Here is a 25,274-nt window from a genome sequence, read left to right as displayed (position 1 = left end):
GGTGACTCTCCATCGCAGGATAATCTTTAACTATTTTGGAAAGTTTGTGATCTACAATTTAAAGGTCAAAGGCTCCAGGATTCCAGAGTTCCAGTTCTTCTTTCTAAAGTCCCACAGTGTTAAACAAACATAAATTCTTGCCACAATCTCTTAGATTTGACAGCCTAATAAATAGATTAAAAAAAAAATTCAAGACACAATCTCCTCTCTAGACCAAAACTCCTGAAGGTCAAAGATTGAATCTGCACCACCAAACTCAAGAGGTGCTCAAGAAGTATCTGCTGAGTTTAACTCAGTGCAATGTTCTCCTGAAACATCAAGAGCGTTCACTAGACGCAATAATATAATTTTTAAATCCAAATGTTATTTTCACCTCATTAAAAAAAAGCCTAACCTTATGTATCAATATGCCTGTTTTCACAAAGTCTTTGCCCACAGTCTGTAAGTTGTCCTAATACTAAGACCAAATGCCAAAAATCAAATGTTTTTTCCCTGGAGAAAATCTGGAAGAGGCAATTATACTAGACATACTACTCAGAAGGATCTGTTTCAGTGTTTTTGCTTTTGTAAGTAGCATCATTAGGCCTCTTCAAACCAAACATTGTCCTGAGAAAAGAGTGAAAGCCAGAAAGCAAAGTTCTCTAGCCTCTAGAGAACTATATGGCTCTAGCCTCTCCATTTTGTTACCCTACATGGGATGTTCCATATGGAGATGAGGAATGAGACTCAAAGCACAGCTCTCTGGGCTTGAGGGTCTCACACAACTGAAAATGTCCCTGGTCATTTCACACACACCCCACCCTTCAAACCAGCTACCTTGAATCCAATCTGGTGGATGATGTATTCCTTAACCTTGAAGTATCAGGTTAGCTTCAAGTTTTTATTGAGTACTTACCATGCATATGGTGCAGACTTAGAAGATATAGAGGTAAGAAAAAAGACCAACAGCAGCTGTGCAGGGCAGATCGTGTTCCTGCCATTTGGATTCTTCCTTGCTGAATGAAACTCAGCCAATAGATCCTCATAGCAATACTCCTGGGAGTTAAGTTGGGAAATATGAGTGGGCATGTCAGAACAAGATCCCAATCTGCAGGAAGAAGAAATGATGGAGAGTCTTCCCAGCCAGTTAGACCTCTGGTTGCTCAGCAGCCCAGTGATAAACAACCTCAACTAGAAGAACCGCAAACTGAGAGTCAGGATATTATACCTGCTTATGACATTGAAGATGAAGGAGCATCTGTAGCTCAAAGGGCTGATATGGAAGCTGATCAGTAGAAACTGGTTCTCTTGAAGACTGTGGATGAGCCTGGAGGTGGTCCTGATGTCAAGAAGGAGATTCTACCAAGTCTAGAGCCTGTTAAAATGCCAGAAGCTGGTGAAGGACAACCACAGATTTAAACAGAGACAGACTGAAGCCAAGCATGCTGTCCTTGTGTTGGAAATTTGACTGCTAACCATCTCTCAATAAAGTTTTACAACTTAAAATAAAAGGAAAAAAAGGCCAAAATAGGACCCTGGCCCCCAAAGTTTGGCTTACAAGCTAGTTGAAGAAAACACAGTGAATATGGATGAATAGAAGAAAATATTTGTTCCTCAGACACTTACTGAGTGCCTTCTTTGAGCCAGGCTCTGTGCCGGACTACAGGGGTACCAAGGCTGAATTGGTTCCATTTTGTTCAGTTCAACACTTGTCATTCATTCAGCAGGTATTTATTGAATGTATTTGTAGTAGACCACTGCTTTTCAAGCCTTAATGTGTATGGAGATCACCTGGAGATTCTGATTCCAAAGGTCTGGGGTAAGGCTTGAGATTCTATATCTCCAGCAAGCTCCCAAGGAATGCCAGTGCTGTTTGTCCCTGAACTACTCTTTGAATAGTAAAGGACCATACAATGTTTTAGTCCTTTGCTATACAGGGGAAAATAAGATAGCCATGGCCCCTGCCCTGATGAAGCTGATATTCTAACAATGAATATAAATATTAAACAAGGAATCACAGTGAAATACAATATTAATGGATGTTCAAAGTCTTTGGGGGAGCATTTTGTGAGGGGACATAATTTCACCTAGGAATCAAAAAAAAAAAAAAAGCTTTCCTGAGGAAGTGATGTTTAAGCTGATAGGAATTTGCAAACAATAAAGGAGGAAGAATATTTCAGGTAGAGGGAACAGCATGTTTGAAGGCCTGGAGGTGAGAGAAAGCTTAGATATTCAACAAATATTTTGAGTTTTACCATTTCCAGGCTCTGAGTGTAAGACCCTGTCCTGGACAAAAGCACAGTGGGAGAAACGGACATGGAAACAGATGACTTCAAAACAATGCAGCAAGAGTTCTAACAGTGGTGAGCACAGGGTGCCAGAGGAGTACTGAAGAGGATTTCCTAACCCAGCCCAGGAGAGAGAACATTTGAACGGAGCCCTTGCAGATGAGTGGGAATAAGGCAAGAGAAAAAGATGTGGCAAGGTGGGAGATCGGGTCCTTGCTGCTGAGGACACACAGTCTAGTGGGGTAGTTGGCAAGTTGTGTTATATGATCCTGATTTTAATACAATTTAATCATTGTCTGGGAACAGTGCCTGGCACATAGTAGGCACTCATTAAATATGTATTGAAAGGATGAATATCTAAATGCCATGTAAGTGATAGACTCAGGATGTCCTAGACATAATTGGGTACTAAGTTGTTACCAACTCCAAGTGCCCTGAGAGTTCAGAGCACTAGGGTGTGAACAAGAACTGGGCTTGAAGGAAGGCTAGAATCTGTGGGATGTAGGGGAGATCAGTAGACATCCATCCTGAAAAGGAAAAACCACCGGTTCACTGCTGGGAGTAAAGGATTAAAAAAAAAAAAGGGGGGCTTCCCTGGTGGCGCAGTGGTTGAGAGTCAGCCTGCTGATGCAGGGGACACGGGTTCGTGCCCCGGTCTGGGAAGATCCCACATGCCGTGGAGCGGCTGGGCCCATGAGCCATGGTCACTGAGCCTGCACGTCCGGAGCCTGTGCTCCGCAAAGGGAGAGGCCACAACAGTGAGAGGCTCGCGTAGCGCAAAAAAAAAAAAAAAAAAAAAAAAAGCACAGAGCAGGGTTTCTTAATCCAGGGCCCATGGAGCTTCTGGGGCATCTATGAAGCCCCAAAGATTATATGCAAAGTCCTAGGTGAATATATATGAAGGACTATTTTTCTGGGCAAAGAGACAAGAACTTCATCAGATGGTCAAAGGAGTCCAGTGACCATTATTAGGTTAGGACCCTTGGGGAGAGAACAGGTAGCCTATTCTAGGTAGCCTCTGAACCACTTCCTGATTACAAATAATTGTGTCAATGGAATTCCAACACAGAAAACCTCGGTCTGAGTGTGCTGGATGGTTGCAGCACTGCCTTTGAGCGGCATTTTAGTAATGTCCTTGCTGCTACTTATCTATCCAGACTTGTCCACATCGTCAGGGTATCCTCAGCAGCTGATGGAGATGCCTCCTTCCAAAGGCTATTTATATGCACCCAAGTCCTTCCCCTTAATGAGTTTCTAGAGGGGACAATGGCCTCTTGTTAGATTGTCAACTGTTGACATTTCTCTGATCTTTTCTCACAGTTTCCGTTGAGCAGCAGTTGCTGCAGCCTCCTGAACATCGAACAGGCAATTAATTGGTACAGATTTAATAAATGTATTAGAGAAGGAAGCTGCATGTTTATGGACTATTTTCATGGTCATGCATACTGGACAAGGCATTTTTCCACCAACCTACTTATGCTACCACAGTGAACACAAAATTTACATATCTGGAAGAAAACAGTATTTTCCTGAAACATTAATAATAAATGCAGGAAATTTGTCTGTTATGGGTAAACGTCTCCATAGCTTAACTTTGCACCATTCTATTTTGGTTAAAAATATCTACAGTGTTGTCCCTTACCATCTTCCTTCGAAAATATACTGGTAATTGCAATGGCCCTTCTTTCATCAAGAACTGGGGTTTTGCAAAATAGCAATGAGCAATCCCTCTGTTTGAGGATGCAGGCAATGTTTAAAGTTCTTAGAATAAAATAACCTTAGAGTAGAAACCTTAGCAACCAGGTTGTACTAATAGAAGTATACTGTTCAAAATGAGGGAAGCGATAGTCCCTGTCTCCCCAGGGCTAGACATACCACGTAAGAAATATTTTTTATTCCGTACTTAATGCCACATTAGAAGAGGCATAGCAATAGGCACATGAAGCTGGTGATCTTGAAATGAAGGCAAATGGCAGTAGCTAACATTCGCAGAGTCCTTACTAAGGGCTGGGCGCTGTGCTTTGCATTGTACATTTAATCTTCACAACCACCCTACTATTATACTACTATTAATAGTAGGGCACTACAATTATTATCTCCATTTTACAAATCAAGAAACTCAGGTCATGCAGATAGTAAGTGGTGGAGCCAGCATGACACTTGTTCTTTCTGACTCCAGTGGACCCTCAGCGTAGGCAGTTGGTGTATTTTCAGTTAATCTTGCTAGAGATGATTGGTAATCATGAAGATAAAATCATTGCCACTGTGTGTGTGTGTGTGTGTGTGTGTGTGTGTATTAGTCGTTTCACCAGTCAGCACACACACACTGTGAGGGCAGTGACCATATTAATTATGCACATATTTACTTCTAAGGTTTAGCACAGAGCTGGGCACAAGGTAAGTCTTTCTTACATCTTTTACTGAATAAAATAACTAATTTCAACCATCACCCTGATACCAAAACCAGACAAGGATGTCACAAAAAAAGAAAACTAGAGGCCAATATCACTGATGAACATAGATGCAAAAATCCTCAACAAAATACTAGCAAACAGAATCCAACAGCACATTAAAAGAATCATACACCATGATAAAGAGGGGTTTATCCCAGGAATGCAAGATTCTTCAATATATGCGTATCAAACAATGTGATACACCATATTAACAAATTGAAAGAGAAAAAACATATGATCATCTCAATAGATGCAGAAAAAGCTTTTGACAAAACTCAACACCCATTTATGATAAAAACCCTCCAGAAAGTAGGCATAGAGGGAAATTTCCTCAACATAATAAAGGCCATATATGACAAAGCCACAGCACACATCATTCTCAATGGTGAAAAACTGAAAATATTTCCTCTAAAACCAGGAACAAAACAACGTAGTCCACTCTCACCACTATATTCAATATAGTTTTGGAAGTTTTAGCCACAGCAGTCAGACAAGAAAAAGAAATAAAAGGAATTCAAATCAGAAAAGAAGTAAAGCTGTCACTATTTGCAGATGACATGATACTATACTTAGAGAATCCTAAAGGTGCTACCAGAAAACTTCTAGAGCTAATCACTGAACTTGGTAAAGTTTCAGGATACAAAATTAACACACAGAAATCTCCTGCATTCCTATACACTAATGATGAAAAATGTGAAAGAGAAATTAAGAAAACACTCCCATTTACCGTTGCAAAAAAAAGAATAAAATACCTAGGAATAAATCTACCTAGGAGACAAAAGATTTGTATGCAGAAAACTATAAGACAATGATGAAAGAAATTAAAGGTGATACAAACAGATGGAGAGATATACCATGTTCTTGGATTGGAAGAATCAACATTGTGAAAATGACTATAATACCCAAGGCAATTTACAGATACAATGCAATCCCTATCAAACTACCAATGGCATTTTACACAGAACTAGAACAAAAAATTTCACAATTTGTATGGAAACTCAAAAGATCCCGAATAGCCAAGGCAATCTTGAGAAAGAAAAATAGAGCTGGAGGAATCAGGCTTCCTGACTTCAGACTATACTACAAAGCTACAGTAATCAAGACAGCATTGTACTGGCACAAAAACAGAAATATAAATCAATGGAACAGGATAGAAGGCCCAGAGATAAACCTACGCACATATGGTCACCTTATCTTTGATAAAGGAGGCAAGAATATACAATGGAGAAAAGACAGCCCCTTCCATAAGTGGTGCTGGGAAAACTGGACAGCTGCATGTAAAAGAATGAAACTAGAACACTCCCTTACACCATACATAAAAATAAACTCAAAATGGATTAAAGGCCTAAATGTAAGGCCAGACACTATAAAACTCTTAGAGGAAAACATAGGAAGAACACTCTATGACATAAATCACAGCAAGATTTTTTTTTTCTTTTTTTGGCAGTACGCGGGCCTCTCACTGCTGCAGCCTCTCCCATTGCGGAGCACAGGCTCCGGATGCGCAGGCTCAGCGGCCATGGCTCACGGGCCCAGCCGCTCCACGGCATGTGGGATCCTCCCAGACTGGGGCACAAACCCGTGTCCCCTGCATCGGCAGACAGACCCCCAATCACTGCGCTACCAGGGAAGCCCCAGCAAGATCTTTTTTGACCCACCTCCTAAAGAAATGGAAATAAAAACAAAAATAAACAAATGGGACCTAATGAAACTTCAAAGCTTTTGCACAGCAAAGGAAACCAGAAACAAGACGAAAAGACAACCCTCAGAATGGGAGAAAATATTTGCAAACGAAGCAACTGACAAAGGATTAGTCTCCAAAATATACAAGCAGCTCAGTATCAAAAAAACAAACAACCCAATGCAAAAATGGGCAGAAGACCTAAATAGACATTTCTCCAAAGAAGATATACAGATTGCCAACAAACACACGAAAGAATGCTCAACATCACTAATCATTAGAGAAATGCAAATCGGAACTACAATGAGGTATCACCTCACACCAGTCAGAATGGCCATCATCAAAAAATCTACAAACAATAAATGCTGGAGAGGGTGTGGAGAAAAGGGAACCCTCTTGCTCTGTTGGTGGTAATGTAAATTGATACAGCCACTATGGAGAACAGTATGGAGGTTCCTTAAAAAACTAAAAATATAACTACCATATGACCCAGCAATCCCACTACTGGGCATATACCCTGAGAAAACCATAATTCAAAAAGAGTCATGTACCACAATGTTCATCGCAGCACTATTTACAATAACCAGGACATGGAAGCAACCTAAGTGTTCACTGACAGATAAATGAATAAAGATATGGCATATATAAACAATGGAATATTACTCAGCCATAAAAAGAAATGAAATTGAATTATTTGCAGTGAGGTGGACAGACCGAGAGTCTGTCATACAGAGTGAAGTAAGTCAGAAAGAGAAAAACAAATACCGTATGCTAACACATATATATGGAATCTTAAAAAAAAAAAAGGTTCTGATGAAACTAGGGGCAGGACAGGAATAGGGACGCACACATAGAGAATGGACTTGAGGACAAGGGGAGGGGAAAAGGTAAGCTGGGACAAAGTGAGAGAGTAGCATTAACATATATACACTCCCAAATGTAAAATAGATAGCTAATGGGAATCAGCTGCATAGCACAGGGAGATCAGCTCGGTGCTTTGTGACCACCTAGAGGGGTGGGTTAGGGAGGGTGGGAGGGATATGCAAGAGGGAGGGGATATGGGGATATATGTATACATATAGCTGATTCACTTTGTTATACAGCAGAAACTAACACAATATTGTAAAGCAATTATACTCCAATAAAAATATTAAAAAATAATAACTGATTTCAGAATGCTTCAAAAACCAATTCACCCATCAGATTATTGAGACTGTAGGGGAAAAGGACATTCTGGGGGGGTATAAATTGTTACAAGTCATTTTAGAGGACACTTGGGAAACAATGATCAAAATGTGAAATGTGTAAACCCTTGACCACAGCTATACATCTAGGAATCTATTCAAGCTATTCTATAGAAATACTGATACATATGTAAAAAGATTATGTGTGTGTACACACATACAAAGATATACATATAAATGCAAAGATATTTATGTATGTATGCATACATACATTTATTTGCAAAGATACATATATATATACACACAAAGACATATACATTTATTTGCAAACATATATATATACACACAAAGATACATGTGTATATATATATACATTTATACTTGTGAGTGCACATTCATTACAGTTCTGTTTGTATTAGGAAAATAAAATGGAGACAACCTAAATGTCCATCAATAGGCGAATGATTTTTTAAAATTATGATACAACCATACAATGCAATACTATGTAGACATTAAAATACTGGAGTAGATGTATTAGGTTAACTATATGAAACTGTTTAGATCTACAGAAATAGCAATTTCACATGGTTCAACTTCATCTATGTACAGATATGAACAATTTCTAAGCATATTAGAAACTGAAAAAGGCAAGTTGCAAAGCATGATGTATTTATGTTAAAATATAAGAAACAAAAATATAGAAAATAAACTAGAGATACTCACCAAAGAGTTAACATGATTATTTCTGGGCCTTTTACAATGAGAATTTTCTTTATAATTTCTTTTAAAAATATGTTTACCACAAGTAATTCCAAAGTGTTTCTATATTTTGTAAGCATTTTTTCTGATCTACAAATTCCAAAACCCATGAACTCACCATGTTTCTCCACTGGCACAGATGAGGAGAGTAATGAAGAACTAGCTTTAATTATTCAGGCAAAGAAACCCAGATTATTATGAGAACAAGGCAAAAAGCAGAACTTTGTCTTGGATTATCTCGAGACAACTGCCTGAAATTTTCCTGCTTATTTTTCCTGTTTGAACCTGGCTTTTCAGACTAATGTGAGGTGATCTGTTTTTCTGTGATTCAGAACCTCACAGAACTTGGCAGGCAAAGAAATACAAAGAAAGGAAGAAAAGGAAAGGGGCAAAGTTGGGGGGGAGCGAAAGAAGATGGGCAGAACTTGAGAAGGCTTTATAAAGTAATACAACACACCCCATACCCTCTGGGAACAAAGGAACAAAGCTGATGGGAGACAACAGATGTTCTTCCCAAACCATGAAAGCATAACACTCTACACCCAAAACTCCTCATTCCAAGGAGTGGCTAATACCTCTTACTAGAATATCTGTACAACAAAGGATTTGTTTTTCCTTTTTCCTTAGATGATAGATGTGAAAGGTAAAATCACTGTTACCAGGTACTTATCAAGTGTGAGTTAGCCAAATTGTTGGTTTCTCTCGATTCTTATTTCTCTAAATCAGTTTTATTGAGGTAGAGTTGACATAAGGTAAAATGCAACCACTTTAATTTTACATATCCATGAGTTTTGACAAGTAATACACTCATAACCACCTCCAAAATCCATTTTGGATGAGGTTCCATCATCCAAAAACATTTCTTTGTGCCGGTCAATCCCCACTCCCACCTCTGGCTCCGGACAGCCACTCATCTGCTTCTATCATTACAGATTATATTTGTCTTCTCTAACATTTCATATAAATAGAATCATACAGTATGCACCCTTTTGTGTGTGTGTCTTCTTTCACTCAACATAATGTTTTTGAGATTCACCCATCTTACTGTGTGCATTTATAGTTCATTCCTTTTTTTTTTTTATAGTTCATTCCTTTTAATTGCTGATTTCCACTGTGTTCCATTGTCTGGCTACACTATAACAACAGTTTATCCATTCACCTATTGAAGAACATTTTGATTACTTCTAGTCTTTGGCTATTATGAAGAAAGTTGCTGTGAACATTAGGCTGACTCTTACTTTTGCAGTAAGTAAGGGGTGTTTTTTTCCCAATATAAAGTCATTTGTTTTCAAATTAGCAATAAAATAATCAACTTTACATTAAAAAATGAATAGACAACCAAAAACCCTTCAAATCTGATTTGAAACTGATTTGAAATTAATATCTGTCCATTTGGTTGGGGCATAGGGATGGGAGATAAAACTAATATATCTTAGACACCTACTAAGTGCTTATTAATATGCACAGATTACCTCTTAAATCTTCACAAGCACACTACACCGTGAGGTAGCTATTATTCTTATTTTACTAATAAGGAAATAGAGGCACCAAGAAGTTAAAGAACTTGCCCAAGGTCACAGAGCGACTAAGCAGCAAAACCAGGAATTTGCACACAGAACTGCCTGACTCCCATCTGATGCTCTGCAACCCTGCTTCTCGTTGCTGCATCTCTGGCAGGAGGCTTGGTAAATAGACTCAAAGGCAGACAGATTTTGGGTTGAGGTATTGTATTGACCTAGATGGGGGAAGCAGAAGAGGGAAGATGGCAGTGACTGGGTAAAGAGAGAAAAGAAAGAGGAAAGAGGATAAAAGGAGAGGAGGGAAAGGAGCATTCTCTCCACTTTGACAGAATAAGAAGGAGTCTGAAGATCCAGCACGAAGCTGGACTCCCTGGAAACCGCCTAAGGCCTGAAACATTTCTGCTCACAATTGAAGGCAAAACCTTATCCAGCCTTGGCAGTTCCTTCCCTCTTCATCTGGGCTGCACCTCTCAACCATGAAGCTCACAGAAAGCCAGGAGGGGGAGCACCTTTTCAGTTGGGTCGGCATTGCTATTTTGCATGGAGCAAATGCCACTCACATTTGTGTCTGAAGTCAAGAAAAAAGCCGTGCTTGGGATTAGAGAAACTGAAAACAAGTAAGATGACTCATTTGAAACAGTCTGAAAAGTGTAGAAAGTTTAATGATTTAGCTCAAAATTAATTCAATGCTTACAAAGAGAGAAAGGAGACAAAGTAAAAGAAGAAATGCAGAAAGTGTGTAGCCCTCAATATGTGTCAAGCACCGAGCTAACAGCTTTGCCTGTATTAATTGAGTTGATCTTCATAATCCTATGAAGTATGTACTATTTTTATTTCTACTTCACACATGAGGAAATCATGCCTCAAAGAGGTTAAATATCCTGCCCAGGGTCACACAGTAAATGGCAGAGTCAGGACTCAAACTCCCTAACCACTACTCTGTCCTATTCCCAGGGACTATATGCCAGAGACTGTGTATACATTTATACAAAAATGTATAAAACATGGTCCTGACCTTTGGAGAGCTCATGGGTAAACACTGGACAATACTTTCACTTTGGGCAAGTGACCTAATATTTATCATTAAAATAGGAATTAATAATCCCTTTCTTGCTCTCATTACAAGGTTCATTTATTCTAAAAATTTTTACTGAACATCTATTATGTGCCAGGCATAGTGCTCAAAGTCTCTCATGAAGCTTATATTTTAGAAGGAAGAGAAAGTAATAATTATGTAAAAAACAGATACGTAAGTAATGAGAGAGAGAGGTAGAGGGAAGGAGAGGGAGGGAGGGTGGGTGGGAAGGTAGGAAGGAAGGAAAGAAGGAAGGAAGGAAGGAAGGAAGGAAGGAAGGAAGGGTGGGAGGGAGGGAGGAAGGGAGGAGATATTTTGTATAGTAATAAGGGCTATGAGAAAAAGGAAATCGAGTAATGAGATGAAGGATGATTTTAGACTGAGGGGTGGTTGTTATTTTGCAAAACGTGGTCAGGGATGTTCTTTGTAAAGTGATGACATGGAACTGAGACCTGAATAATAAAAAGCAGGCAGTCATGTGCAGGTCCAGGCACAGTGAGTTCACTCGGGGAAGTCAGTGTGGCCAAAAGTTCACGACCAGGAGGAAGAGTGGTAGGAAATAAAATCAGAAGTTAGCAGGGGCCAGATCATGGAAGGATAGGAATTTGGATTTTATTTCAATAACAGTGAGAAGTCATGGGAAGATTTTGAGTAAGGAAGTGACATGACCTTATTTTCACCTTTAATAGACCATCCTGGCTGCTTAGTGGAGAATGGATTTGGGGAAGTCTAGAGGGGAAGCAGGAAGGGCAGTGAGAAGGGCATTGCAGTAGGCTTGGTGAGAGATGCCAGTGGCTTAGACAATGATGGTAACAGTGAAATGGAAACTAGTTATTGGATTCAGGATTTATTTTGGAGGTATAGGCCATAGGACTTGCTGATGAATTGAGAAATCAAGGGTGTCCTTCAGGATTTTGGTTTGGGCAACTGTTTGAATGATAAAACCCTTAGCTGAGAAGAGCATATTTGTGGTTAATTTTAGAATGGAAAAGCATTTGCAAACTACAAAGTGCTTTCCAAAAGCAAGCTGACACTGAAGAAAGAAGCCACCATGAGTCCTACAGCTGCAAGGAACCGAATTCTGTCGACAACCTGAATAAGCTTGGAAGTAGATTCTTCCCTGGTCCAGCCTCCAGATGAGAATGAAGCCCTGACGCCATCTTGATTGCAGTCTTGTGAGATCCTGAGCAAGGGGATCTACTAACCCATGCATGTACTCCAAACCCACAGAAACTGTGAGATAACAAATGGTGTTTTTTCAAGCCACTAAGCTCATGATAATTTGTTACACAGCAAGAGGAAGCTAATACAGGTGAAGAGTAAATTATCGACTGGCAGAAAGCCCCAAAGTGCTGTTGATATAAACCTAAAAGACAGGGACAAATTTGATCCCAGCTGGGCCCAGTCACACCTGGCTCCCCATTCCTGGGCCATGAGCACTTTCACCTTTAGGGAAAGGGGATTTGATGATAATTTGATAATTAATCTTCATCATCCTCTCTTCCTTGCCTATAACAACAGTCTCCCAGTCTCATTGAATTACTCTATTCTTTGTTCAATCACCACATTTGGTTTTGCTGAACTTGCAGAAATTTAAACTCAGAAAAAGCTGTATCTATAAGGCTGGCATCTCTTCTGCTATAGGAATAAGGAGTTCCCTCAAAACTGAGACCACAACACCTACCTACTTCTTGAAATCCTCCCAGACCAGAGGACCCCAGGGTTGGGAGAGAGAGTGTTGGTCATGCAGTTAATTCTCCCAGCAGATGTCTGAATCCTCCACAGCCTGTCTGCCATGGCCTTCTGCTTGAATACCTCCAAGGAGGAAGTGTGGAGACAAAACTGATTCCAAATTCTCACCCTGTTTCCTACTACCTGTTGATCATGGACAAGTTTCTCAACCTCCCTGAGCCTCAGTTTCTTCATCTGTAAACTGGGAATAGTATACCTTTACAGAGTTGTTTTGGTTGGTCTAATACATGTGAAGCGCTAACCCTTGCTTCTCTCTCTGTCTCCCTCTAGTGATGAAAAACCCCGGCTCAGTTCACTTTCTCCCTTTTCTGATTTCTTTTAGTCTCTTTACCAGCCATTTTGAACACCTAATCATTTTATTGTTTCTCAATTACTTTGTATGCATGAGTCATGACCTCCCAGGAGGCTGAGGACAGCCAGCCATATTTTATACTTCTGGGGGTCCCCCAAAGGAGTTAGGTCAATCCAGGGCATACAGCGAGCACACAGTAAACCAGTAAAACCTGCCAAATTAAATTAACAATCCATCATCATCAGAGTAACTTAAAACTGGCTATACGCAATGAACTGTCATTTAATTGGAGCTTCTCGTAAAAGGGTCCCCTTTCTATAATATCCATTTTCAAGTTAAAAAAAAAATACTGACTGCAAAGACCTTTGCTTTTAAAAAGAAATCTTTTCATGCATCTCACGTTTGCATTTGAAATACAACTTCCTAACCAAGAAAAAAAAAAAGGAAAGAAACTAAAAATGAAGCATCCTAAATTGTACAATTCAGGCTTTGTTCCCTATCTTTAACACCCACGCATACTGAGCCTCAGATTCTCCCCTTTCCTTTCTCATATACTTATCCATTTCTGCATCCAATAGTTAAGATTTTTAAAGGTTGATTTTTAAAAGAAATGAATCCCAAATCTCCGTATGAACTGTAAGGTTCTCATTTCAAGTGGATACAGGTTAGAATACATTTGACCATAAAAGTGGAAAGGCTGGAGGAAAGTGCCATGAAGAATCTACTGGAAGAAATGGGATCAGATAGATGTGATGCACTTCTCTTAAGTGCATATCACTTAACTGCATAATCAGCTTGTGCTCCCAAGAATTATGCAGTCTCTGTCTGGCCCCCATTAGACTGAATGTGTTGCTACTCCAGTTAATTGAGTATCAGCAAATTGCAAAATTCAGCTATATGCACCCTGAAGCGAGTTCCAAATGCCATCCGGTACAATATAATCAAACTAGGGAAGTGAAGAGCTGGAATACTTATGAGATTCTGCCCATTTGTCACATTTGGTTTGGAGAGTCTGTGCTGTAAACAAGGCTGCCCACTAGTCATAGGGCTATGTACTTTGGATTCCTGTCCACCCCCTCTCCATCACAACAGAACCTCATGTCCCCATCCAAAAATTAATTTTAAATGCGTCCAAAAGAAAACAGGATGTCAGCATGTGAAAATGTGATTAAAAAACAAAATATCTGACTCATAACTATGGTGCTCTCCTTCCCAAGATTGATGTTATTTACATGGCAGAGCAGAAAAAGCAGGGACTAGTCTTAATTCTGCCATTAACTAGCTGGGCAAGTCTTTTCGTCTCTCTTGGCCTCAGTTTCCTGTTCCGTATTACAGAAAGAGTATTACTAACCTTGTCAGCCTCAGTAAGCTGTTACGAGTGTTAAATGCAACGCTGCCTGGTGACCTACAAAGTAATGTGGGATTCTATTACTAGATGCAGCAGAGGGAGGAGAATGGGCTTTGTATCAAGAAATGCAGAGAGTCTATCAAGCTGACAGAAATCTTCAGTAAGGATCCAGGGCCGCAGAAAGTGGTAAAATAAAAATGAAAAGAAGAAAATGCTACCGACTCCATGGCAAACCCTTCAAGGGTCAGACATTGTCCTTGGTTTCAGTTCTGTTCTTACTCTGTAAAGATTCAGAGCTCTTTCTCATACATGGGTACACACGCCATGCAATGAGATCCTCGTTACATTGACTGTTTAGCAGAAATGGCAGCATATCCACATTATGCAGGAATAACTATAGGGTCTAGTTGTAAAGAAACAAAGCACCCATCACACAATGCTCAAACCTATCCAACTATCACAAGGAGGAGTTTGACCTGCAGGTGGCTACATCTTGGAATCTAGAGGAAATGCTCACATGCCAGCTTGTGATTGGAGGGCAGCCCAGAGACTTCAAAGGTCTCCTTTGCTCTTTGCAGATTTCCTTCCGTAGATGTTTTATCTGCAACTTGTATCTGTTAAGACTATGAGAAATATTTCTTAGCCGTCTTTCCTGCCTGTAAAATGGTCCTGAGTCACCGGGAGGAGTCTTTAAGTCAACAGTTGCCAAACTCTAGAGTAGTGGGTGGCTGGCTCCTTTGCTGACCGTGGAGTGGTTAAGAGGAGGGGATGCTTAGCTTAGCCCCTTACTAGTTATATTATCCTGGGAAGGGAACTTAATCTCATTAAGTCTTGCTTTCCTTTTCTGCAAAATTGAGCTAATAGAAGCACCCACCTTTCAGGGCTTCTGTGAGGGTGAAATGAGATCCTGTATGCCAAGAAAAGGTACAACGCTAAGCTGTGCTACACTTTATTAGCACACGGCCCGCGGATTACTCAAGATAAGCTAATGTGAATTATGCATCAACGTCTTTACAGAATTCTGAAATAACATTTATTTTAACAAACATGTAGTGGTTTTAGGCAATTTAATCTGCAGGTTTTTGTCTTACTTAAGTGCCTAATAAAGTATTTTTGCCGTGGAATGAGGACATCATAAAGTAAAATGTGAGCACGAATGATTCTAGAAAATTACCAGGGAAGGAAGTGACTCACACTTCTACTCTGATCAATATCATCAGGTGCAGGCACATTTCACAGTTTGAGAGGACAATGATACTGTGCCTGCGAGGAGCTTGCCCAGAGAAGGCGCTTAAAGTGTTGGCTGAGTTGAATTAAGGGCAGAACTTCAACTGACCAGTTGTTCCAATTCGAAGCTACTATTTCTCAAGAGATGGGTCAAAAACTGAACAAGCGTTTTAGTCTAACATTCAAAACCTTCCAAAATCTGACTCTTTTATTCATCACTGTAGTCTTAGCACCTAGTACAGTGCCTGGCAGATAATATGTGCTCAATAAATAATGGTTGAATACATTAATGAGTTTGTTAATTAATGATTTCAATGTTTCTTTCTAGCCTCATCTTCCACTATCTTCCAGCATGAGCCCTTCACTATAACCAGGCTGATCTACTAGTGATTTCCTAAACACTAACTTACTCATTCCTACCTCCAAAACTTTGCTCACAAACCTTCCCCACAAGCAATGTTCACTCCTTCTCTTATGCAGATTTGTCCCACTTTTTGAGATGTGATATTTTGAACTGTGTAAACTTGGCTAAGCTAGAATAACATTTCCCAGGATCTCTTTTCCTGTATGTTTCCAGGTTAGAGTTGACCAAAAGAGGAATTTGCAAGAGTTCTAGAAGATTAAAGTCTTGATTAGATGCAGCAAGAGTCAAAAACAGTGGTGCTAGCAGGTTCAAATTTGTCTTATTTCCCCTGCTCCATGACCAGCTCTTCTTCCCAACTGCTGGCCCTGATGACCACCAGCCCACCACCAGATGCAGAGTCAACCACCTCCATGGGCTTCTCCATCAGTTCCCCTTGGTGGTCCCATCTCAGCAGCTAGATGTATCCTGGCTTCCCAGATTTCCCTTTCAATTCCTACTTATCTACCAGTGCCAGTGTTTCAGGAAGATTAGTTAGTGACTTTATCTCTGATCCTCCAGCTCCACTTTCTGGATTTTACTTCCCCAGATCCTCCCACAATTATGTAATGTCTTAATTGCTATAATAAATCCCTTATTCCATAACACTCATAGTGGTTCTGCTTCTCTGATGAAACCCTGACTGACACACAAGGCTCAGTTCATGTAACAGCTGTTCCTTGATGACTTCTTGACCATCCAGAGCATTTCCTCTACATTTCTCTGGTTCAATGTGTTTGTGGTCCTCCACTGGCATTACTCACACATTGCTTTGTATTGCATTTACATCCACATATGCCTTCATGGTGCTCAGAACATGGCTGGTATTCAGTAATAGTTTAATGAGTAAATGAAAGTTGACATGGCATATGTGTCACCATTCTCCTCTCACACTCACAGCAGACATTATTAATTGATCTTACTATGCTTTCTCATCATGCTTGAGCTTAGCCTCACAAACCTTCTCTATGCAGTGCTACAGATGGACAACTGGAGCTGGCCTAGAAGAAGAAACCTATCTGCCATACTGAAACCTTTGAGGATAATGACTTATACTTCTTAGGCAAATTAAATAAGCATAGAAGGTTGCAGTGCATGCACATACTCAGCTCAGTACATGTGAATTCCCTTCCCTACCTCCTGCCCCACTGCACCTGTCTTTCACACAGTAGGTACCCAATAAATATTTGTTGAATCAGAGAATGTCAGTGCAACCTTCACAAAATAAGCTGTATGATCTCTACAAACCAAAGCAACTCACACATATCTAACCTTTTAAAATAATGAATAAATAAAAGGGCAGCTAGAGTGAACTTCCTGCATTTTAAGAAGGCCACTCCCACCATTTATGGTACTTTCAGAGCTAAGGAAGACAAAATACAAACAAGCCCAGGCCGCAACCAACAAAAACATGTAACATGCTGTTAAGTACTTGAAAAGAAGGAAAACCGTTCTAGCTTCTGTCCTCCTGGTATGATTAGTTCACTTCTTAGTAGCCATAGAAGACTACATAAGAGAAAAGAAGTCTGGAGAGAAAGCATGGGTTCAAAGGAGTCAGGCAGAATTATTAGACAGGAAATATAGGGTCTAGAGAGGAATATTTCTTGTACATTTCTGATAAGGGAATCAAAATAAGGACATGATTGACTTGACCCTTGGAAATATTATTTTTGTTTTTTTCTGTTTTCCTGGCTTTGCCTTGGTTCCAGGCTACAACCAAGGCCCATATCTCTAAGAATTCTGGCAGGTACTTTCCATCCCTGTACTCATTCTTCCCATTCCATTTTCTATTTCTGTGTATAGAATGTGATGATGTCCCTGGTCATCCTGGCAATCAATAATCGAAAGCATAGATGTGAAAGAAACAAAAACAAAATCAGCAGTGTGTTTATTCCAATGGGTGAGAAGGTAAATGAAATAAGCTTACTCTATTGGATAGACAATGTCCAAAGCAAATTTTTATCCCTAATCTTTGCAATGTACACATAAAGCCTTGGTGCTAAGCGGAAAACAAAATGCAATATTGTCCTTCCACATTCTTTTTCTCACTTGAAAACTGTGTGCCTGATTCCCATTGGTTTCTCATTAGGAGAGCAATTTCAAGACGACCTCAACTTAATTGACATGGATTCACACACCCAAACCTAGGGAATGCATAACCTAACAAGTAACATGCTACATCCATTTTCTGCTTCTCCATCAATCAAAATGGCACTAAGTTTTGGGTAACTGTTAAATGTGAGACATTCTCATTTCCCCTCCACATTTTGGGAAGTACCATCATAAGATAGATCCACCGCCTTCAAGGTTTCCCTAGACTAAAAGCCGTGTGAAGAATAGATATTGTTTTTATTTGTTTGCAACCCCAGGGACTGAAACAAGGCCTGGCATAGAGTATGTGATGAGTACATATGTGCTGAATGAATGAATGAGTTTTACTATATTGGTGTGGCAGGCAAAATAAATGCCCCCCAAAGATGTCTCCATCGTAATTCCCAGAACCTTTTTATTATCTTACTGCAGAAGGGACTTTGCAGGTATGATTAAGTTAAGAATCTTGTGGGACTTCCCTGGTGGTCCAGTGGTTAAGACTTTGCACTCCCAGTGCAGGAGGCCTCAGGTTCGATCTCTGGTCAGGGAACTGGATCCCACACGCCTCAACTAAGAGCCTGCATGCTGCAACTAAAGATCCCGCAGGCTGCAACTAAGCTCCCGCAGGCCGCAAGGACGATCCCACCCGTCGCAACTAAGACCCAGCACAGCCAAATAAATAAATAAATAATTTTAAAGTTAAGACTTTGGGATGGGGAGATTATCCTGGATTATATGCGTGGGGCCCAGGGTACTCACAAGGGTTCTCATAAGGGAAAGAGGGAGAAGGGAAAGTCAGCGCCAGAGAAGGTGATGGGACGACAAAAGCAGAGGTCAGAGTGATGGAGGGCTATGAGCCAAGGAATGTGAACAAACTCTTGAAGATGGAAAAGGCAAGGAGACAGATTCTCCCCTAGATCCTCCAGAAGGACACAGTCATGCGGGTACTTTCATTTTAGTCCAGTGAGACCCAGTTTGGACTTCTGACCTCCAGAGCGATAAGATGGTAAATGTGCATTGTTTTAAGCCAGGAGTTCGTGATGCTTTGCTACAGTGGCAATAGGAAACTAATGTATTAGCATTAACATGAATAAACCACAGCAGTCTTTTTTTAAATTGAGATATAATTGACATATAACATTGTACTATTTAATGGACAATAATCATAATGACAGCCAGCATTTATTGAGCACTTAAGGAGAACCACAGTACAAGATACTTTCTAGACATATCTTATTAATTCTCAGAAATATCTCATAAGGTAGGTATTAAATTCCACTCAATTTACAGCTAAGGAAATGGAGGCCTAAAAAAGTGAAGTTACTTGATCAAGATCACATAGTTAGCAAGTGGCAGAACAAGGAGTTGAACTCAGGCAATCTGAGTCCATGTCATACTGAGGTAGGAGATAGATGGGCCTCTGGGATGGACAGCCGGTGTTTGTCAAATGGAGTAAAATTGAAGCTTTGTTCGCACCTAGGCACTCCAAAGACAAAGCTAGTGGCAGAAGCTGAGGTCTGCTGAAGTAAAGAGATAAGGTGCTCACTCCTGAGGTCAAGGAGGACTTCCCTGTCTGCACATGTGCAGGAAGTCTCCTTGGGGCTCAAAAAAGGAGGGAGCCCCCCATCCCATTAATAAGTGTGGACATGCACCCACAGGATCCTCTGCAGTGGGATCCAACTTAGCAAAAAGTTGTGCACGCATCTTGGGGAGGGTCCTAGGACCAGTCAGGTGTGAAAAAAGAAACAAGATAATTGGCTAAATGTAAACAAAGACCTGGAAGGACTATCCTATGTAAGTGATTTAAATCACCTCCTTAAAATCACCTCCTTACTGCGCTCCTCATTCAGGATGTCCCCACTCCTCTCCGGGTGTGTATTTCTGTCCTCCTTCTGACTTAAATAAACAAACTGTTTCTCTGTGTGCTGTGTCTCTAATAATACATTTTGTACCTATTTTTGCAGTTTTTGCCTCCTTGAAACATTCTTGCTTCCAAAGGGGGTTAGAATCAGGGAACTTTGCTTCTAGCCTCTAGCCCCTGATAGACTGGTGGCTATGTTCAATCCCTGGACAGGGAAATAAGATCCTCCTTCAAGACTACTGTCCCTCCAAGAACAATACCATCTTGCATGCTCATGCTGAGAAGTGTGGGAAATGATAGAGAACCATAAGACATAGCCCCAACCTTCAAGTAACTTATAGATAGAATGGGAAGGACGATTCCAACACAGATGCCATGTTAGAGAGAGTATATCACAGATGCTAAAGGATTTATGACCTACATTTAAGAAAGTAAAGAGGACAAGAAAGCTGGAATATTCAGGATTGGATACAGCTGTACCTTGTAGGGCACCTGGACCATGTCAGGCAGTACATGGTGGAGTTTCCTTCCAGTCTGGGGAAACGGAATGAAAAAAGGAACAGTGACGCATGTGAGCTCGGAAATGGGGAAAGAAAATGGAAAGCCCTCAAGGGGGCAAATCTGAGAAAGAAAAACAAGAAGATAAAATACTTAATTATTTTTATGGGAATGGTACCACTTATTGAACACCTATTCCACCCTAAAGGGAACATTCACATTTGTCATTGTATTTAATCCTCACAAAACCTCTGCTAAATGAGTACTGTTAACCTCATTTTTACAAAAGAGGAAATTAAACATCCAGAGAGATTAAGTAATTGCTGAGAGGCAAGTACCCAGTAAGTTTCATTCCAAAATTCATGCTCTGTCCTTTGTTTCTTTCTGCCCCCAGTAATCTCAGCCCTTCTCTGAGGAGCAAATTTCCATTGAAGTGAGAATGACAGGCAGAGAGCTGTCTTGAAAAATGGAAAGAGCTGCTTCGGAAGGTGGCAAGTTAAGGGCAATCAAGCTGAGGCTAGTTTTATCCAGGCAGCTGTTAAATGAGCATTAGAGCATTATTCACAATCCTTGGGTTAAGCAAGGACAATAGAGAGATCACAGCAAAACGACACACATCTACCCTGCCTGGCCTTATATTTAGCAAGGGAAACAGAAGAGTAAAAAGACTTTTCCACACCAACTTGAGGTTAGTATTTACTTTTAGGAAGGGTTTGGGAGGGGTGGAGCTTTAGTTATATCATAACTTCTTATTTCATAAAAGAAAAAAGAGAAATCTGAAACATGTTTGGCAAATTACTAACATGTATTTAATCTCAGTGCTGAGTACACAGATATCTGTCACATTACTTTTCTTCATTAGTTTGTAATGTGTCACAATAAGGCTCAAATCAATGAACTTAAGAAGTATTGTTTTTAAAACAGATCATCATAATCATAAATCATCAGTGCCATGCTAGTGGGAAGCATAGGTTACTACAGAAGGACAACAGAGGGGCATCTAACCCAATTTAAAAAGAAGCTGGAAAAGCCAAGAAAATGGATTCTCCCCTAGAGCCTCCAGTAGGACACATCCCTGTGAATACTTTCCTTTTAGCTTAGTGAGACCTGATGAGACTTCTGACCTCAGCTGTGTCTTCAAGAACCTGTAAGAGATACTTGGAAGTGTGCGATCAGAGTGTTTCCAAACGAGGAACAGCAGTAACCAGACTTCTCAGCGTAAGGGAGAGCAGGGCACATTCCTGTGACCTCCAGGGGTCAGCTCACAAGTCCTGACTGGGCAGGGAGAGGGGAGGGAAGGGGATCGATGATGGCTGGGACTCAATCAGGATAAACCTTTGAAGCCAAGAAAAGGAATTCGGGTTTTATGGTAAATGAAATACGGAGTTTCTGGGGAGTTTTAAGCCAGATAGAGATGATCAGATTTGCTTTTCAAAAAGATCATTCTGATGGGAATGAGAAGGTAAACTGAGAGGAAGGTGGGACTCAACCAGGTAGGCCAGGCAGGAGTTCATCACAAGATCCTAGATGTCCAGGGCTCTGAAATAACAAAGTTGCAGTAAGGATGAAGTAATGTTTACAGAGTATTTATGAGGCGGAATTTAAGAATTTGGTGATCCATCAGATGTAGGGAGGAGAGAGCATCGAAGGTAACTTCCGAGTCTCTTTCCTGGTAGATGTGCTGCTATTTTCTGCCATAAGGAACACAGGAGAAATAATTTTTTTAAATGAAGATGAATTTTCTACAAATGGTGCTGGAAAGACTAGACATTCATGTGCAAAAAAGTGAATCTTGACACAGAACCTACATCTTTCACAAAAATTAACATAAAATAGATCACAGAGCTAAATGTAAAATTCAAAATAAAACTCCTAGAAGATAACATAGGAGAACATCTAGATGACCTTGAGTTTGGTGATGACTTTTTAGATAAAACACCAAAGGCATGATCCATGAAGGAAATAATGATAAGCTGGACTTCATTAAAATTAAAAATTTCTGCTCTGCAAAAGACACTTTCAAGGGACTTCCCTGGTAGCGCAGCAGTTAAGAATCTGCCTGCCAATGCAGGGGACACAGGTTCGAGCCCTTGTCCGGGAAGATCCCACATGCCATGGAGCAACTAAGCCCATGCGCCACAACTACTAAGCCTGCATTCTAGAGCCCGCGAGCCACTACTACTGAGCCCAAGTGCCACAATTACTGAAGCCTGCGTGCCTAGAGCCTGTGCTCCACAACAAGAGGAGCCACTGCAATGAGAAGCCTGCACACCACAACGGAGAGTAGCCCCTGCTCGCTGCAACTAGAGAAAGCCCACACACAGCAATGAAGACCCAGTGCAGCCAAAAATAAATAAATTTAAAAAAAAACACTTTCAAGAGAATGAGAAGACAAGCCACACACTAGGAGAAAATATTTGTGTAAGTTATATCTGATATAGGACTGTTATCTAAAATATGAACTCTTAAAACTCAACAGTAAGAAAAATAAAACCTCATTAAAAAAATGGGCCAACGACCTTAACAGATACTTCACCAAATAAGATATACATATGGCAACTAACCATACTAAAAGGTGCTCCATATCATATCTCATCAAGGAAATGCAAATTAAAACAATAAGATACAACTATACACCTATTAGAATAGCCACAATCTAAAACACCGACAACACCAAATGCTGGTGAGGATGTGCAGCAACAGGAACTCTTATTCATTACTGGTGAAAATGTAAAATGATACATCCACTTTGGAAGACAGTTGAACAACTTCTTGCAAAACTAAACATACTCTTACTACAAAGTCCAGCGATCATGCACCTTGGTGTTTACCTAAAGGTGCTGAAAACATATGTCCACACAAAAACCTTCACACATATGTTTATAGCAGCTTTATTCATAATTGCCAAAACTTAGAAACAACCACGGTATCCTTCAGTAGGTGAATGGTTAAATAAATTGTGGCATATCCAGGCAATGGAATATTATTCAGCCCTAAAAAAGAAATAAGCTATAAAGTAATGAAAAGACATGGAGGAACCTTAAATGCATATTACTAAGTGAAAGAAGCCAATATGAAAAATCTACATACTGTATGATTCCAATTGTATAACATTCTGGAAAAGGCAAAACTATGGAGGGAGTAAAAAGATCAGTGGTTTCCAGGGGTTAGAGGGGAGGGAGGGATGAATAAGTGGAGCACAGAGGATTTTTAGGTCTGTGAAAATACTCTATGTGATACCATAATGGTGGATACATGCCATTATACATTTGTCTAAACTCATAGAATGCACAACACCAAGACTGAACCCTAATGTAAACTATGGACTTTATGTGATAATGATGTGTCAGGGTAGGTTCATCAATTGTAACAAATATACCACTGTGGTAAGGGATGTTGATAATGGGGGAGGCTATGCATGTGTGGTGGCAGGGAGTGTATGGGAACTCTCTATACCTTCTGGTCAATTTTGCTGTGAACCTGCTCTAAAAAATAAAGCCTATTACATTTTTTAAAAAATGAAAATGGGAACAATTTTGAGAATGTTGCATATAAGTCCTGAGAATATATAAGTAGAAAGGTTTTAATGGGTAGTTTAGTATTATTACTTCATCCTCAATTTATAGGAGGAAACTGAGGCTCAGAGGGGTAAAGAATCTTGCTCAAGGTCAAGCAGCACATTAAGTGCAGAAGGTAGAATTTGAACAGTTTAACTCCCAAGCTCACATGGGTAGCCATTGTGAAATGAGGTTTGAGGCCTATCTTAGTTTCTTATTGCTGTTGTACCATTTTAAAAGTGGGAACAGTAAAGGGACCTAAATGGAAGTAAGCTTTCAATACTTTACTTAAAGGGGTAAACTGTTGATACCAATAGACCATGATAAGTTATGTATGTATGTTATACATATATGTTATATGTATATGTATGTGTATACACGTACACAGCACACGTATGTCATGTATATATGTCTATAAGCATACACATATGTGTATGTGTGTGTTATATGTATATGCCTGCATGTGTATACACGCATGCGGGCACACACGTACATGAGTGTATATGCATGTATTATATGTGTATGCATGTTATATGATATGTGTGTATGCACATGTATGTATACATGTGTATGTATATTATAACACCAATAGCAACCACTAAAGAAAATTATGCAGGGTGATGTATTCAAAAACATTGAAAATACAGGAAAATTGATTTTTAAAAAAGTTCAGGTAACACTCAGAGGCATAAAAGACAAAATGAGAAACAGAGGGAGAAAACAGAAAACAAATGATAAAATGGCAGAAGTAAGCCCTAACATATCAATAATTAAGTTTAATGCAAATGGTCTAAATACTCCAATTAAAAGACAAAGATTAGGGACTTCCCTGGTGGTGCAGTGGTTAAGAATCCGCCTGCCAATGCAGGGGACACGGGTTCGATCCCTGGTCCCAGAAGATCTCACATGCTGCAGAACAACTAAGCCCATGCACCACAACTACTGAGCCTGTGCTCTAGAGCCTCTGAGCCACAACTACTGAGCCCATGTGCCACAACTATTGAAGCCCGCATGCCTAGAGCCCATGCTCTGCAACAAGAGAAGCCACTACAATGAGAAGCCCATGTATCGCAACAAAGAGTAGCCCCCGCTCGCCACAACTAGAGAAAGCCCGTGTGCGGCAATGAAGACCCAATACAGCCAAAAACAAATTAAAAAAAAAAAAGACAACGATTAGCAGAATGGAAAAAAGGTACGATCCAACAATATGCAGGCTGTAAGTAAGACGCTTTTTTTTGTTTGTTTGTTTGCGGTACGCGGGCCTCTCACTGTTGTGGCCTCTCCCATTGCGGAGCACAGGCTTCGGATG

At 40.1% G+C, this 25,274-nt stretch overlaps 2 protein-coding genes across 2 annotated transcripts in view; one reads left to right on the top strand and one right to left on the bottom strand.

The window, feature by feature from the left end:
* The window catches only part of TM2D1 (TM2 domain containing 1), a 150,420-nt gene that overhangs the window by 62,730 nt on the left and 62,416 nt on the right, over positions 1-25,274 (bottom strand). The gene's annotated exons all lie outside the window — the stretch shown is intronic.
* Positions 1,057-1,398, top strand: LOC115860532 (putative G antigen family E member 3). The gene is given in 1 exon segment (XM_030870419.1): positions 1,057-1,398. A coding segment is annotated over 1 exon segment (342 nt).

The sequence above is a fragment of the Globicephala melas genome, chromosome 1 (genome assembly GCF_963455315.2).
Source record: "Globicephala melas chromosome 1, mGloMel1.2, whole genome shotgun sequence".
In the NCBI taxonomy this organism is placed as follows: domain Eukaryota; kingdom Metazoa; phylum Chordata; class Mammalia; order Artiodactyla; family Delphinidae; genus Globicephala; species Globicephala melas.
The sequence above is the reverse complement of the archived record's forward strand: the minus strand, read 5'-3'. Positions and strand labels throughout refer to the sequence as shown.